The following is a 15992-nucleotide window of genomic DNA, read 5'->3' as shown; positions in this document are numbered from 1 at the left end:
TCATCCCATCCATCTATTCATCCATCCACCCATCCCATCTGTTCAGCATCTATTCATCCACCATTCTTCCATCCATCCACCCATCGCCTCTGTCTGGCCATCTGTCCATCCACCCCATCCCCTCCATCCCTTCCATCCACCCATCCATTCATCTTTGGATCCCATTTTTTCAGTCCATCCACCATCCATCCGTCTAACCATCCATCCATCCATCTTATTCTATCCACCTCTTTCACCCACCAATCTACCCATCCATTCATCTGTCCATCCCATCTATTCAGCCATATGTCCATTCAACATCAATCTAACCATCCATCCCATCCCATCCATCCATCCATCCACCCATCATATCTGTTTGTCCATCTATCTTTCTAGCCATCATCCATTCATATAATCCATCCATCCTGTCCATCTGTCTTCCATCCATCCATCCATCCATCCATCCATCCATCCATCCATCCATCCATCCATTCAGTCAGCCAGCCATCTATCCATCTATTTACCCATCCATCCATCTACCCATCTATCCATCCATCCATCCTTCCAGCTAGAACAGTTTGGGTAACTCTTGGAATTAAGAATACAAATATACACAGAATCGTCTTACCTTTTCTCCTTGCTCTCCAGGTTCTCCCTGAGCAAAGGAACAGAGATTAGGTGACTTTAAATGATCAAACACCTCATTAAGAAACATCAAACAAATGAGATACTTAAATAGGCTAGATGAATTGTGCTTGACTTTTTGATTTGGGCTACAGTTTCTACAAAGAAAGTTGAGTTCTTCTATAAAGCAGTTGAGTTTCCTGAGGAACTGGATATGTTTGTCAATACTTGCTGTAACTGCTTTTGTAGGAATAAAAACCTGCACAGAATTATCAAGATGTGTAACAGCAGGTGGTAATTCAGTATCTGGAAAGGCTTCTTAACTCTATTATTTTTTCTGCCCAAAGTCAAGATCAACAAGGTAGTTTAGCATGTCCTTCCTCAAAGCCTCCTCTTCAAAGCGTACCTGGATGTACAGATCATTTCAGGGATATGAAATTCTCTAACATGATCATAAACACTCATTCTGGAAGTAAGGTCCCTCCACCATGTCATGAACTTTAACTGTTGGTAACCAGAATGTTTTCCCTCATGCATATTTTAGCAAGTGTTTAATACCTTCAGCACTGATACCAGAAAGGCGCAAAATCTCAGTGCATTTAGAAGAAATGCTCTTTTCTCAAAATAACAACCAGGAGGTAGATGTGGTACTCCATGCCTATAATCCCAGCATTCAGGAGGCAAAGGCTGGAGGATTACAAGTGTGAGGCCAACTTGGGATACATGGCAAGAATCTGTATAGCTCAGGGGTAGAGTGCTTGCTTAGCCTGTGCAACACTTGGGTTTGAATGTACACAACAAGAAAAAAAAAAAAGACCAGGAAAGCATGAGGATGACAATTCAAAACTGTGCTTTGAAAAGTATTTCACTTTAAGTTTGTTCAGGACAGGACAGAGGATGGAGAGTACAAGTTCTATAATGTATCATAAACATTATGCTGATATTTTTCTGATAAAAAGCTGGACTGTTGCCACAAAACCAGAATGCTTAGTTGGCCTTAAGGCAATTATTGTGGGCTTAAAAAAATAACCCATTCTGGAAGTCACTCTGGAGACAAAAACTCTTCATTCTCTGAACATCAACTTGACCCCACCTGGCCGCCTGCATTCTAGCCATGTTCACTGCTCAACATCCACCATGTTCTTAGGTTGCTAGGCAACCTAAGAACAGCATCATGAATATGCATTAAATATTAGCTCCTCTCATGTGGCTTTGTAGCATAGAGCAAGACAGGGAAGGAGACAGAAAAATGGCTGGAATCCCAGAAGGAATATTTTCTTTCTTCTCTTAAAGGACAAAGGACAGGTCTATACTGATTTTTAGGCCTGTTCTAGGTGCCTGTCAATTGCCATGGATGTGCAAAATCAGCTGACAGACATCTGTGGGTGTGGATATGCACCAGCCCAGCTGATGGGATTAGGCATTCGTTTCATACTTCAAGGGATGTTCACTCATCAAAGGACTTGGGATTTGTTTGCCTGTTTGGTTTAAACTAAACTGTCACCAATCTTTTTATATGTAACAGATTCATTTGCCCTTCAAGAAACATAGAAAATGTGTAACCCTCCTTCTAAAGTCATTGCATTTTTTCCTTATTTAGTAATTCCAACTATATCCATTTTTAAGTTTTTAAACATGTCATAGCTCTATTCTGCTCTTCATCTGACTAACAGGTTATGCTGTGTGGAGGTTGAAGGTGTCCAAGTCTTGAGGAACAGCCATTGTGCCAGGATGAACCTCATTGGGAGTGAGGCCTGGAAATACATATATTTTAGGCAGCATGGATGCAATCCTGCTTTCATATGCTCATTTAAGAGGTAAAATGATGAGAGAGAGAGGAAGAGAGAGAGAGAGAGAGAGAGAGAGAGAGAGAGAGAGAGAGAGAGTATGAGTGTGTGTGTGTTGGTACTGGGGCTTACGTGTAGGCTTTGCAATCTCACTCTGCTTTTTTGCTCATGGCTGGTACTCTACCACTTGAGCCATACTTCCAGTCTGGTGTTTTTTGCTGGTTAATTGGGAGATGGGGTCTCACAGACCATTCTGCCTGGCTAGCTTCAAACCTGAACTCTCAGGTATCAGTCTCTCTTAAGTAGCTAGGATTACAAGGCTCGAGCTGGCAACAGTCCTTTTGAGCCGTCTTAAGATAACATTCTTATGTTATGTCACTGTTGCAGAAGTGCTTTAGACAATCATGTTCTATTTCTTTGTTTTTATACTTTTTATACTTAATGAGGATCATAAAAATGATTTATTCCTTAGTCACAAAGTTCTCTAATATAACGTTATGACACTATTGACAAAAATTCCTTTCAGGTGAAACCTATGGGGTATAAAATGTTAGAAGAGCTTATCACAGCGTGGAAAGCTGTTTGATGAATGGTTCTGCATGGCTCTATTTATACTGACCTTCAGTCCCGGAAGTCCATTCTGTCCTGCTGCTCCAGGCAACCCAGGCTCACCCTCAAAACAAAAAGTAATTATTATTAAGTAAAATAGTCAAAACCTGTCTATCATATGGACAACTAGAGGAGATAATCATCCAATAATGATCTGGAAGTACAGAGAGGGTAAGCGACTATTCATATAAATACTACACAATCAATGTGTAGGCCTCAATTTCATGCTAGAGAGTACAGGGTTAATTTCCTCTGTGCAATCTTTCATCCTTAAGAAAGCTAAAATAAATTACTAGAGATTATTATCTACATGATGCTAGGCACATTGCATCAATAAGTATTTGTAGAATGAATAAAGGGCACTTGACAATGTAAGATTAATCTGAAGACTTTTCCCATGATCCATTAACTGAGGAAAATAAAGACTGTTAGTTCTAATCAAGTTAATATTTGCCATCTGAATCTCAAAAAAACCTTATCTTTGAACACCTAGACACAGATGCCATGTAAGGACAAAATAAATGGCTTTGATTTCATTTTCCAATTGTATTGTAAGACAAATTGAAGCTCCAGACTTGAGTTTCTCATGAAGTTTAAGGGGAAAAATGGTGGCCACTACTAGGTTGAAAAATGTCTGTTTTTAGAAAGATATGCACTAGTTATTATGGACCCTGTTCAATGATTGTTTTCCAAACAGAGGGGAGTAAGTCCATTAAAGGACCCAGACATGAAAGACATCTTGTCCCATTATATTTCTAAGTGGCTCACTCTTACATCCAAGAGAACTTTCCTTTCATTTAAGAAACATTCTTAATACCCCGACTTCCACTGCTGGGTAGCTTTCTTCCTTTCAGAGAGAAGACAAGGTACTTCCTAGTTGATTTTTTTTTTTAAAGACTTGATTTTGTTATTCTTTTTAAGATTGATTTGAAAGAAGGTTTTATAAGTCACCCAAAGAGCAGGAATTGAGTCATTTTTATATTTGTTTTCTCAACTTGGAAAACATGTCTATAAGCAATATTTCTCAAAGGCCAAGATCTTTATATTCACTGAAGAAGGCTAAGTATTCTTTATATCTATTTAACAGGCAAAGAAATTAAGATGTGGAAAGTTATTGTTTTTGGTCCTTTTTTAAAAAATGAAGTAGATGGACAAAGAAGTTACAAGTCCACATTCTGGTGAGAAGTACAGGATCTTGACCAATGTCACCCCTTCCACTATTCTCCCTCATTTTCTTTCTCCCCATCCTTATCCTCAAGTTATGTGGTTCAATTATTATATAATGGATAATGAATATAATGACTACATTTGTCCAGATTTATACAAATATAGTCAAGGTTTGATTGTCATGGTTTGGCTTAATACTCAAAATGCCTTTTTCACTATTGAGTGAATGAAGAAGTAATCTAGGAAATATAAAAATCTAGAAATCTGAAGTAAGTAGGGGATGTATTTCTAATCTTGTTATCAATTGGTTATCATACCATTTACAAATAACCTTCTAGGGCTGGGAAGGTGGCTCAGTGGTAGAGCGCTTGCCTTGCAGGCATGAGGCCCTGGGTTCGATTCCTCAGCACCACATAAGCAAAAAGAAAAAAAGCCGGAAGTGGCGCTGTGGCTCAAGTGGTAGAGTGCTAGCCTTGAGCTGAAGAGTTGAGGGATAGTGCCCAGACCCAGAGTTCAGGCCCCATGACCGGACCCCCCAAAAAAACAAAAAACAAATAACCTTATAGAAGAGAAAGTTGAATTCAACATTACTCACATGAAGACATTTTATATGTAGTTACCAGACACATGAGACCACTATCTGTCTAGAAGAGTAAAAATGTTCTTCTGGGGTTCGGAGGTATGGCTCAGTTGGTGGAGTGTTAGCCAAAGCTAACTAGACCAGACTGAGTCCTAGTTTGAAACCAAAAAAATTACCTTTGTGGATGATTATATTATTATATTTGATCACACTCCTTGTTCTGGATTATCACAATTGCTAAAGTCTGCACCTTCTGGAAGAAATTCTGCTTCCTGTATAAAGTCACATGAACTGCAACTCATGCACTTTTTTGTTGTTGTTAAGATGACAAATCACTGACTGAGAACAATGATGACCATTATTGGAAAGTTTTGATATGCCATCTGTACAAAACAAAGGCCGAGAACTTGGAAAGAGAATACACCCTGAAACAGGACTATCAGTTACCCTGCAGCCAGCAAGAAGAGCTATTCAATCTGTTTTCTTCAAATAGTCTACAACAAGATGCACTAATATCATAACTCATGGTTCTAATGCAAATAAGAGATGCTGCCAGGGAACAATACAAACATTGTTTGGACTTTCAAAGAATAACCATGGTAGCCAGAATTATTTTTCTTTAATGCTTAAGCCCCTGGAACTGGACAGAATTCATGCTAAGATTTGCAGCAGAAGAGAAATGTTGCTTAGGTATCTGTCTAACATCCTCTTTAATATATGAACAGCAAGGGACCAAGACTTGATCTCTTTTCCTCTTCGATTGTATAATAAGCTTATTTGGTCTGTTGTCTTTTATAATCTTTTACCTATGCTCACATAATTCCAGGCAACTGTAAGCATACTATGTACTGATGTTCTGATTTTTAAAAAAAATTTATATAGCCTTCTGAGTAGTTTGATTGCCCTGTTGAAGTTAGGTGCGATGAATTAATTAGTCTCCATTGTCTAACACTCAAGGGGGGTCCAATTTTTACTCTTAAACATAGAATAAAATAAACACCTCAGCATATATAATTACATTTTCCTGCAAGATTCTTTAATGATGAAAACTCCCCGAGCTTGTTTTATAGTCCCAGGAAACATTTTATGGCATTGTTTTTAAGCTGCTTTCGGAAAGAGTTTGACATTTCACTTGCTCTTGTACTCATGTGTTCTGAGTTACTTTTTCACTCTCTTCATCAGCGTTGGACGGCACCATTTTAATTTTGGGGGCTTTTTAATAAGCACAACGAAGAAATTGCTGTTGTTCAATTTTCTGTTTCTTTTCCACTTTCAAGTTAAATATTTTCACATGTGTTTCTAATTTAAATAGGTGCTCACAAAACCTTAGGCTGAATAATGAGGCGGAAAAGAAAAAAAAAGGGCTAAGAGCATCTTACTTCCAATAACCTATAAAGTTAGATTCGGGAGCTATAGGGCATTCTGTCCTTGCCCAAAGTTAGTTTGTGAAGGTTATGTGATAGGAATAGTTAAGATGAAGTACTCTCCAACTCAGAGAAGCAATGCTGAGCAGCTATGAGCATGTGTGAGGCTTGAATTCATTTACCTAACAGCAAAAGTATACAATAAGACAAACGACAGTGCCATCAAAGCATAAAATGAGCTATTTTTGAAAGAAGTTTGCTGGTCAAACTTCATTGAGAAGTGTTTGCTAAAGGACAGATAGACATACAATATAATTTGAAAAAAAGAAGTAAAATGTGGCAAAGTAGCTAAGAACTTAGGCATCACAGAAGACGCTCATCGGACTTGAAGATCCAAGTTAAGGTACCCAGAGGACATATGGGTAAACCCTCTCTTTATCTCCCCCAACTACACACTACTCCCCCCACTCCCTCACTTTCTCTTCCAGTCTCCATTCTCTCTCAGTTTTCAGTTCAGTTTTCGCCAGGAAGAGCCTGAGGGGTCATGTGTGAATCAAAGTGTGCAAACCCCATTCACTTTTCCTTACCACCATTTTCTCCATTGCTACTCCCTGCCAATTTTAGAGCCATCTGCACCAGTGCTGTGATCTACATACTTCAGAGCCTGGGGAAGCAGATACAGGACAGGCTGAAGCGGGAATTCTTCGCTTCTAAATAGCTAGGACTTGATTGCAAAACGGGGAGATTCTGAGTAGGCATGTCCCCTCAACCCTGCGATCCCCACACTTCAAGAGAAGATTGATACCCCAGATGGCTAAAGAAGGCTTAGGTGAAAGGCGTTGCTTGCCTGTATCCAAAGACAACACTACGCACTATTTCCTTTTAAAAATAAAACTTTGAAAGGCCCCAAAAGTCAGCTCAAACAAGCCAGAGAGCCTGAGCCTGCAGAGGGATGCTCTTTTCTGTACATAAAAAAGTTTTTCTCTGCATGTGTTCTGGTGGGGGAAAAAGATTAGGAAATGAAAGCTTATGGTTTAGGGAGACAAACTATCAGGGAGTCAGATGAAGGGGAAAAGTGTTTTAGAACTGGAGAAAGAGCGAACCACCATAGCCCGTCTACCTCGTGTTCCAGGAAATGTCCTCTAAATTAGACCATTAGTGCCCACTGCAACTTTTGATTAGCCTTAGGATGCTAGAAGTTATAGCAGCAGTAGGCAACGAACATCTGACATTCCTCTAGCCAGGGGCTGAGGATGGGAATGACCTGTGTCTCCAAAGGGTGGTGGGTGTCTGGATTCACTCTGTGAATGTAGATAGAAAAGGAGGAAGCTCCAGGGGTGACAGGCAGCCCCTCTGACATCCCAGAGGTGAGCAGAAACTAGGACAAAAGCAGCATTACCGGAGAAGAATGAAGAGATGGATCTTAGGGATGAGGGGTCGTTGCCTGGCAATGCAGAGCGGAAATCCACATCAGTGCTGGACTTTGAAGTTTCCGTAAGTTGAAGAAGTGCCTTTATTTTTACGTCTGGCTCTGTTAAGTTTTAGACCTTGTAACATAACGTCCCCTTGAAAATATATCTACTTTATGTATGTATATATACATATAGATGTTTTAAAATCCAGCTAATGTACTTTCCTAGAGTTCTTAATAATAAACTTATAGTTTGAACACTTCTTTTTTCATGAAAAGAAAAATGTACTTAATTATGAATAGAAATTTTAAAGGGTTATGTTCCACTAGAATTCTAAAGGTCAGAAAGAGCACAATGAGATAATACCTTTTTTTTTTTTTTCTGGTTGGTCGTGGGGCTTGAACTCTGGGCTTGGGCACAGGCCCCTCAGCTCAAGATTAGTGCTTTACCACTAGAGCCAAAGTGCCACTCCAAGTTTTCCAAGTGGTTAACTGGAGATCAGAGTCTCATGGGCGTTTCTGCCCGGGCTGGCTTTGAACCGTGATCCTCAGATATCAGGCTCCTGAATAGGTAGGATTACAGGCATGAGCTACCAGTGCCTAGCTGAGATATGACTTCTTACTAGCATTCCCTTGGACCCCTTAGGAGGATCCTGATTCATGAAGGCCTCAGTACCTCTGATTCAGAGAGGAAAGCAGTCTAATCTTTTAATAGGTGATCACATGTACTACTGTCTCCATTTTAGTCTCCTGATTAAACTTTGAAGTGAATATTTATAGTTTCTATCTGGCAAATGAGGAAACTAAATTACAGAGAAGGTACTCCTGTCCAAGTTTATTTAATTACTGAGCAGCAAAGCCAGGGTTTTGGTTGTGAATCCATACTATGAACCTCTATAATACACTGGTAGTTGATTGCTTGACTTTGAAGCTCTATTCTGTCCAAGAACATCTGGGTAACCCTGAGCAGAATACTATGCCTCAGTTTCCTCATTTACTAAATGGAGATGATCACAGCATTCACTTGACAGGATTCCATGAGGACCTCATGAGCTAATGGGAATATAAACTTAAGGGTGCCTACTACTTAATAAATGTTGATTAAATTTCGCCATTATTTTATATATGACTTCCATCTTCTATGCTGTCAAGGGATGAAAGGAAATCCTGAAATTTGATTCCTCATAAATTAGTTTCACCCATGCTATTTCATGTTTGATAATTGCTACTTGCCTGAAGAACCCCTAGCAGTGGAATTCTTTTACTCTAAATTCTTGTTCTTTTTTAAATCTATAACCAAAGAAACTTGTAAATAGATGGGGTTCCATATCATTGAGTAGGTTCTGCTTCAGGGACATTTAAGCTAACCAGAAAACAAACAGACCTATGACATACTGAAATCACTCAGGAATTTAATTCAGCCTATATTTTTAGTATGTATGCGTGCGTATACATGCACATGAGTGTACACAAGTATGCATGTATTTATGCTGGGAGTCAAACCCAAGGCCTTTCACATGCTAAACACACACTAGCACACAGCTACCCTCCTGACTTTGGACTTGAAAACGATACTCAGGATAGTGAAGGGAAAAAAGCCATTGTGTTGAGTGCTTACAAGGAATAAATCAGCCGTAAGAAATACTGGGTTCACTGGATAGCTCAGTGTGTAGACTGAATCAGTGGCTTGACCTTTGGAGATTGAGAGCTTCAAATTTATTTGCTCTTTAAATATACTCACAATAAAAATGCCACAAGACATATACTGTGAAGATTAATGTCAGTAAAGCACCATATAAGACATGTGTAAGAGATAAAAAGGAATTCCAAATACCATAATTATCAATTAATTAAAATTTAATGCTACTTAAAAAAATTACATGGCTACCTGGAATGGATTCAAATGACACACTAACATTACTTTTAATTTATATTTTGAAGTTTAAAAATTAATAAATCCTAGAAAAAGCACTGGAAAAATACATGAAACAAGATCATTTGATATTTATTATTATTGTTGTTGTTGTTGTTGTTATTATTGCTTTGGAAAGAATCTGTATGACCAGGAAATCTCTATGACTTTCAGGCAAATTCTAGCTTGTACAGTCAAAATAGTTCTTATTAATTCTGATAATCACTGGCACTATTTTATAGAAATAAAGAGACAGGAAGTAAACTCAGAACTGCATTACCTGAAATTCTTTTGTACCATTTGTTTGTCCCCAGATCTCTTCAGTGACATTTGGGCTTTGCCCTTATTGCTATTCAAATAATTTGTCATCTTGATGTCTTACTTGTATAGCTACTAGTTAAGATGAAAATGCAGAAAGGGAAAATACAGTAAATAGTGTACTGTAAAAAAATACTGTAAACAGTGCCTACTCAGAGATTCAACTGTAAAGAATTGACATATCAATATGCCAACAAATTGTAAAAATTCTAGATAGTTTGCCAAAGAGTTAAGTTTAATTATGATTCCATCATAAATTATCTTAAATAGATCATATTTTCCATCATGCGTGAAGTAGGCTGTATCAACAAGTATATTCATATATATATATATCCCCATTTATGTGTGTGTGCATGTAAAAATCATATGTAGGATTTTTAATAAGGTCTATTCATGACAAAAATATATATTTATGTCCAATATAACTATCTGGGGAAGAAAAAGCAATATTGCTTGTTTTAGGTATGAGTTTCCACTATATTTGCTCTAATTTCTTTGGTGAATGGATACAAATCTAAACTGTGGAAAAGCAAATTTCATCCTTGGGAACAGAGGATGCTAGAAGTGTGTTGTCTAGAAATTTGTAACCTTGGTGGCCGTGAGTGGACTCCTCTATCTGGAAGGCTTAGGGACACACATTTAGCTCCTTCTCTCAGGTGAGACACTCTCTGATCCAAGAAAGGACTGGAACCTTTCAGAGAGCTTAGATTATCCAGCCCCAGAATTGGAGATGCCACCCCACCAAGACTGTGCTGCTGAAATACTTATGAGTGGATCTTTCTCCTTTCCATGTACTAACATGCTGTCCAGTCCACACGAGGCAGGGGGGAAAGGCTGTAGGCTGGAGGAGCGGCCAGGAAAGAGAGATGTATTCTATCTTATTGTATAACTCTATTTGTTTCCTTCCTGTTATGAATTCTGTTCCTTGAGTGTAAGCTTAGGGTTCATTTACTGAGACTTAAAGCATGATACTATGATGATAGGTATTTGATTAATATAATTGCCTCTGCTGTATAATGTTTACTTAGTTACCATGTTTAGTTAATACCAGAAGGTCTAGTTTTTTTGTCTTTTATGTTGGAGCCTTAAACCAGAAGAGGACTTGTATGTCTCTCCCTGGGAAAAGATGCATCTCACTGCCTCCCACTGACTGCAGACACAGAGCCCTTTGTAGGCTACACTGCCACAAGGAGCTGGAATTAGATGCCCTGTTCCTTTTTGTCCTGGGGCTTGAACTCAGGGCCTGGGCGCTGTCCCTGAACTTTTTGGCTCAAGGTTAGCACCCTACCACTTGAGCCACAGTGCCACTCCTGGCCTTTTCTGAGTAGTTTATTGGAGAAAAAGAGCCTCATGGACTTTCCTGCCTGGGCTGGCTTTGAACCTCAATCCTAAGATTTTAGCTCCTGAGTAGCTAGGATTATAGGCATGAGTCACTGGCCCTGTCTTCCTATTCTTGTTAATATGAGTCATTTTATCCTAAGATAGTTAGAAGACTACTAGAAAATAAATATCCAGATAATAATATTCAAGTAATCAATATTTAAAGAAAAATCAAAGTATCACAATGTTACCATAAGACCTATTGATTAAAGCCAATCACAGCAACATTACCAGTCTGAAACAGCTGGGAAGTAATAGTAAAATCCAAGTATTTTTCTTAAAACAGCTTACTTTTCTTTTTTTTTCAAACACAAGAGAAAACTCTTTTTATTTCTTGGTTGTTAGCTGCCATATTTCTGATGGCTTAGACTTTATACTTTCCCTTAATAATTATCTGAAAATGATTTTCTAGGCACCAAAAAGTACTTCCTTGGGGATAGGGGCAAGTGACAGAGTAATGTGGGTAAGAATGTTTTCTCAAGACACCTTTAGGACATCAAGATGCTTTAAAAATTATGTCACTGTATTTTCCAGAGAAAAATACATTCTAGAAGTTTAAGACACATTTCATATGCTTTAACTATGGAATTATCACATTATTGCCCATTTTCTCCTTACTGTCTGGATGACCAGTTTTCTCAGTAAAGGAAACACATGAATGATCCAATTTTAAATAATCTCAAGGATGAACAGAAACTCCACACAGTGGGTTTGAGACCTAGGTCTTTGGATTAGGAAAGAAACAAGAGAAATTTTGCTGATGGCTTCATAAAAATGCCGAATCACTGTTTCCCTCTGAGAGACAACATTTAAGGTGCCATAACAATGTGTAACAACAAAACATAAAACTGCACATATTACCGTGTATGCCCTTGATATCTCCTTTAAACTTGGTGAAGAGGGCATGAAAATATCACATTATTTTCTCTTGCTGAGGAGATTGCTTACTTCCTTGCAAAAATAAAGAATACTTTGTCTTCCAAAGAGTACATGCAACAGTTTCAAAGTTGTTTTCAGGTTAAGGCTTTCTATACATTTTCATAATTGTCTCAAAGCTGATGGAAGGAAGGATAAGAGGAAGGAAGGAAGGAAGGAAGGAAAGAGCAAAACAGTAACTTTAGCGATACAAGGTTTTATTTTTGTTTGATTTTTTAGCCGATATTAGGTAATTTTCAAATCCATCTTAAAATGGACATACTTTAAAATTTTTGTTTCTATTTCCCTCTGTGATCTGCAGTGTTCTAAATTAGAGAAAGTCAATCTTCGATTCTGATCAAGATTTATGAAGCAAAAAGAGGTTCATTTTACTATGTGGAAAATGATTCACCACGGACAAGGGCGCAGTGTTTGGTTCAGAGACAAAAGAGGCTATGAGCCTCTACGAAGAACATTCATTTCATTTGGGATTTGAATGATGCTAGAAAAAAAGAAACTGCCTTCTGAAGCAGAGATGAATCACATTGTCAGCATTTCACCAAAGCGAAATGAAAGCAAAATGCCACCGTCCTATCAAGCACAGTTAAAAGCGCTTCCTACCCATTTCTCCACTCACTCCTCACATCCACTGTATCAGGGATGAACAGCTCCTGTCTCCCTTTTACACGGGAGTTAACTGAGGGCAGAGAATTCAAGGACCACACCCCAGTTCATTCACAGAGCCTCCAATGGGTAGAATCATGCTCTTAGACACCTTGAATTTGAAGACTGGTGTTGTGTCATACTGGTAGAGGAGAAAAGATGGGCCAGATGCAGGGGTCATGACCATTGCCTTTCTCAATAAGGTTAGCATCCTTGTGATTTCAGAACTTGGTCCAGAACACTCCAGGAAGGTGAGCAGTGAGCTGCAGGATTTCTAAGGGCAAGGGCCTCATTGTTAACAGTCCAGTCAAACTGCAGGACTAGAATCCGTCAAGTCTATTCAATTCCTATGTTCCCTTAACACTGAAAAGAACTTGCTTCTGTGTTCACAAGGTTTGAATGGGTTCCCTCTCTGTAAATAACTTTCACTAGTGAAAGAAATTAAACACACATTTAGCTGTGACCGTGACCAGAATAAACTAGAGTCCATTTTCTTCATCACAATGAATATCAGATAGAGCATCTTTCCCTGCATTGCCATTCTTCAAGAATAAAAGATCTGGTTGTATCACACATGGAACGTATTGAAATATAACACATCCACTACTTGAAATGGAAAAGTTTCAGGGTTTTTGACTAAGGTATCTTTAGATATTTAAGCTCATCTGATCCTTTTGCATTTCAAAGACAGATGGAGTATGTTATGAGCAAATAAACCTGCTGTCATTCACTAGAATAATTTTGCGACATTAATGCTTTCCAAGTTATAAAGGAAAAGAACTCACCTTTTCTCCATTCATGCCTGGAATTCCGGGTGTTCCAATGGAGCCCTAAGGAAACACATGGTATAAAGTTGATATCATCACAGAACATTTCAATCCTAAGTTTTACACTTTGTTAGTTATGTCAGTTATAACTTCACCTGCTTTTTTTTAAATTGTGAAAATACTGTACAGAGGGATTACAATTACATGGGCAAGGTAATGAGTACATTTCTTATCAAGCATTGTTGCCTCCTTTGTTTCCCCTTCCCATCCCTTCCCATCTCCACCTCCCAGACCCCCCTCCCCCCTGCCAAAGTTGTAAAGTTCATTTTTGACATAAGACATCTTGTACATCTCATTGTTGCAATGGGTCCACCTGTATCCCTATTTAAACAATCTGTTTTTTCCCTTTCCCTCTACAAATTATACCAACATGAAATACAGTGAAAGCAGGGGTTATACCGTGGAGGAGGGACATACAAAGCAACAAAGAAGTCATCATATATATGTTAGAAACAATTGCATGAAGGAAAAAACATTTGAATACTTATCTTGGGATTCATTTCATCTAACATCAACTTATCTGAGTTTTTCTGCTTGTCTAAGACATATACTAGTTATTGCAAATAAGGGAAACCATGGGACCTATGTTTCTTTGGGCCTGGCTTACTTCACTTAATATAATTTTTTCCAAGTCCTTCCATTTCCTAACAAATGGGGCCTTCTTAATGCATGTCTGGGAGATTCTACTTTTCACATTTTCTCCATTGTGTTCACAGGCATACCGTAGGTAGATAAAACTTTCTCCAAGTAGAGAGTCAAAATTTAACCTTGTTTCCAAATATCCACTTCATCCTCATATGATTTTTAAAGAATTTCATATCATTCACTGTGATTCATATCAGAAGGCCTCATGCTCTAAATTTTATTGTCAAGAAGTGAACAACCTTAGCTCTCCCTGGAAAAAAGACTATCAGTAGTAGTAATTCTTGAATCTCACAAATTTAAGCAAACAAAACAACTGATAATTAAATTAAAACAACAGCTGTTTATTACACAAGCAAATAAGGGACCTCCCCAACTCAAGTTCATTGTATGTGACACATTTTCTTTCTGGACTGATAGTGAGTGTGTTTGAGTCATGTGAGTGAAAATATCTCTTCCAGGACAGACTCAACAGCAGCACCACCACTTCCGGGTCAATTTTCCTTTAAAAACGGATGGTGTGTATTCACATACACATGGGCACACACATGGACTGTGGGGAGTAGGAATGGCTGAACATGGAAGAGGCGACAGCTGAGAAGGAAACAGCTAATTGTTAACCAGCTGTGGGTGGTTCAGCCTATCATCTTAGCTACTCGGGAGGCTGAGATCAGGCGATTAACAGTTCCAGGCTGGTCCTGGCAGAAAAGTTTGTGTGACTCCATCTCCACAGCTGGATGTAGTAGTTGATCACCATAGCAACTACAGGAAGCTTCAAATAGCACCTGGATTGCAGTTCAGGTACATTCACTGGCAGAAAGTAAGAACTTATCTAAATCAATAACCAGCAAAAAACAGAGATGGAGGCATGTCTCAGCCATAATGTGTCAGCCTAGCAACAGTGAGGCTCTGAATTTAAACTCTATCTGTCTGTCTGTCTGTCTATCTATCTGTCTGTCTGTCTGTCTGTCTGTCTGCCTATCTGCCTGCCTGTCTGTCTGCCTGCCTGTCTGCCTGCCTGTCTGTCTGTCTGCCTGTCTGTCTGTCTGTCTGTCTAACTATCTATCTGTCTGTCTATTTTAAAGTTTGGAAGTAGAGCTGTGGCTCAAGTGATAGAGTGCCAGCCCTGAGCTAAAAAGCTAAGCAAGAGTGACAGTCCCTGAGTTCAAGCCCCACTACTAGTACACACAAAAACCTGCTAGTTATCATCTGAGCAAATGCATGTCATTAAGTGGATACAGAAACTTTAGCAAATAATGATGCCTTTCTCCCTCCCCCCCCATTATCTCTCCCTTTTTGGCTTTGGAGGGAACATTTTTAAGTATCATATACTTGTTCTTTGTCTAGCAAATGTATTTTTTTCTTAGTTGCACCTTAAATTTCTTTCATAATAACTGGGAATTAAAAATAGTATTGACAAACCCCAAACTATACAGCACTCTATTAAAAATAGTAATTACATGTAAACCAACGGAGATGGCAAGCTCCTTGGTGTGTTGGAGACTCTCTAGAGTGTGTCATTAACGTATTTCCCCAAGTTTGAAGTGGTAATTTTATCCTGGTGCAATGTGGATTAGGGTAGCTTTACAATTTCACACTATGCTTAATAGAGACATTATTGCGAGGGACAAAGTGTTCCTACACTCAAGTTGTCTTACATCTCATTGGCTTTAACTCCATTTGTAGGATTATGTTTCAACAGATGCCACATGCCTAGGCTCTATCTTTGATGGATTCCAAAGATAAAGAATAATCACTTTGCCACCTGTTAGAAGGCAATTGTTTTAATTTTCTGTGGGTTAAATATCCTCCCT

At 38.6% G+C, this 15992-nt stretch overlaps 1 protein-coding gene across 1 annotated transcript in view; it reads right to left on the bottom strand.

The window, feature by feature from the left end:
* Col25a1 (collagen type XXV alpha 1 chain) overlaps positions 1 to 15992 on the bottom strand; it is a 408459-nt gene that overhangs the window by 77311 nt on the left and 315156 nt on the right. The window contains exons 12-14 of the mRNA XM_042701800.1: positions 13495 to 13539; positions 3010 to 3063; positions 608 to 634 (exon numbers count right to left, since the gene is read on the bottom strand). Coding sequence (XP_042557734.1) covers positions 608 to 634; positions 3010 to 3063; positions 13495 to 13539 — 126 coding nt within the window. The remainder of the gene's footprint in view (positions 1 to 607; positions 635 to 3009; positions 3064 to 13494; positions 13540 to 15992) is intronic.

The sequence above is a fragment of the Dipodomys spectabilis genome, unplaced genomic scaffold, assembly GCF_019054845.1.
Source record: "Dipodomys spectabilis isolate Male_0828 unplaced genomic scaffold, ASM1905484v1 ptg000297l, whole genome shotgun sequence".
In the NCBI taxonomy this organism is placed as follows: domain Eukaryota; kingdom Metazoa; phylum Chordata; class Mammalia; order Rodentia; family Heteromyidae; genus Dipodomys; species Dipodomys spectabilis.
Note: the sequence above shows the minus strand (reverse complement) of the source record. Positions and strands in the feature narration are given on the sequence as shown.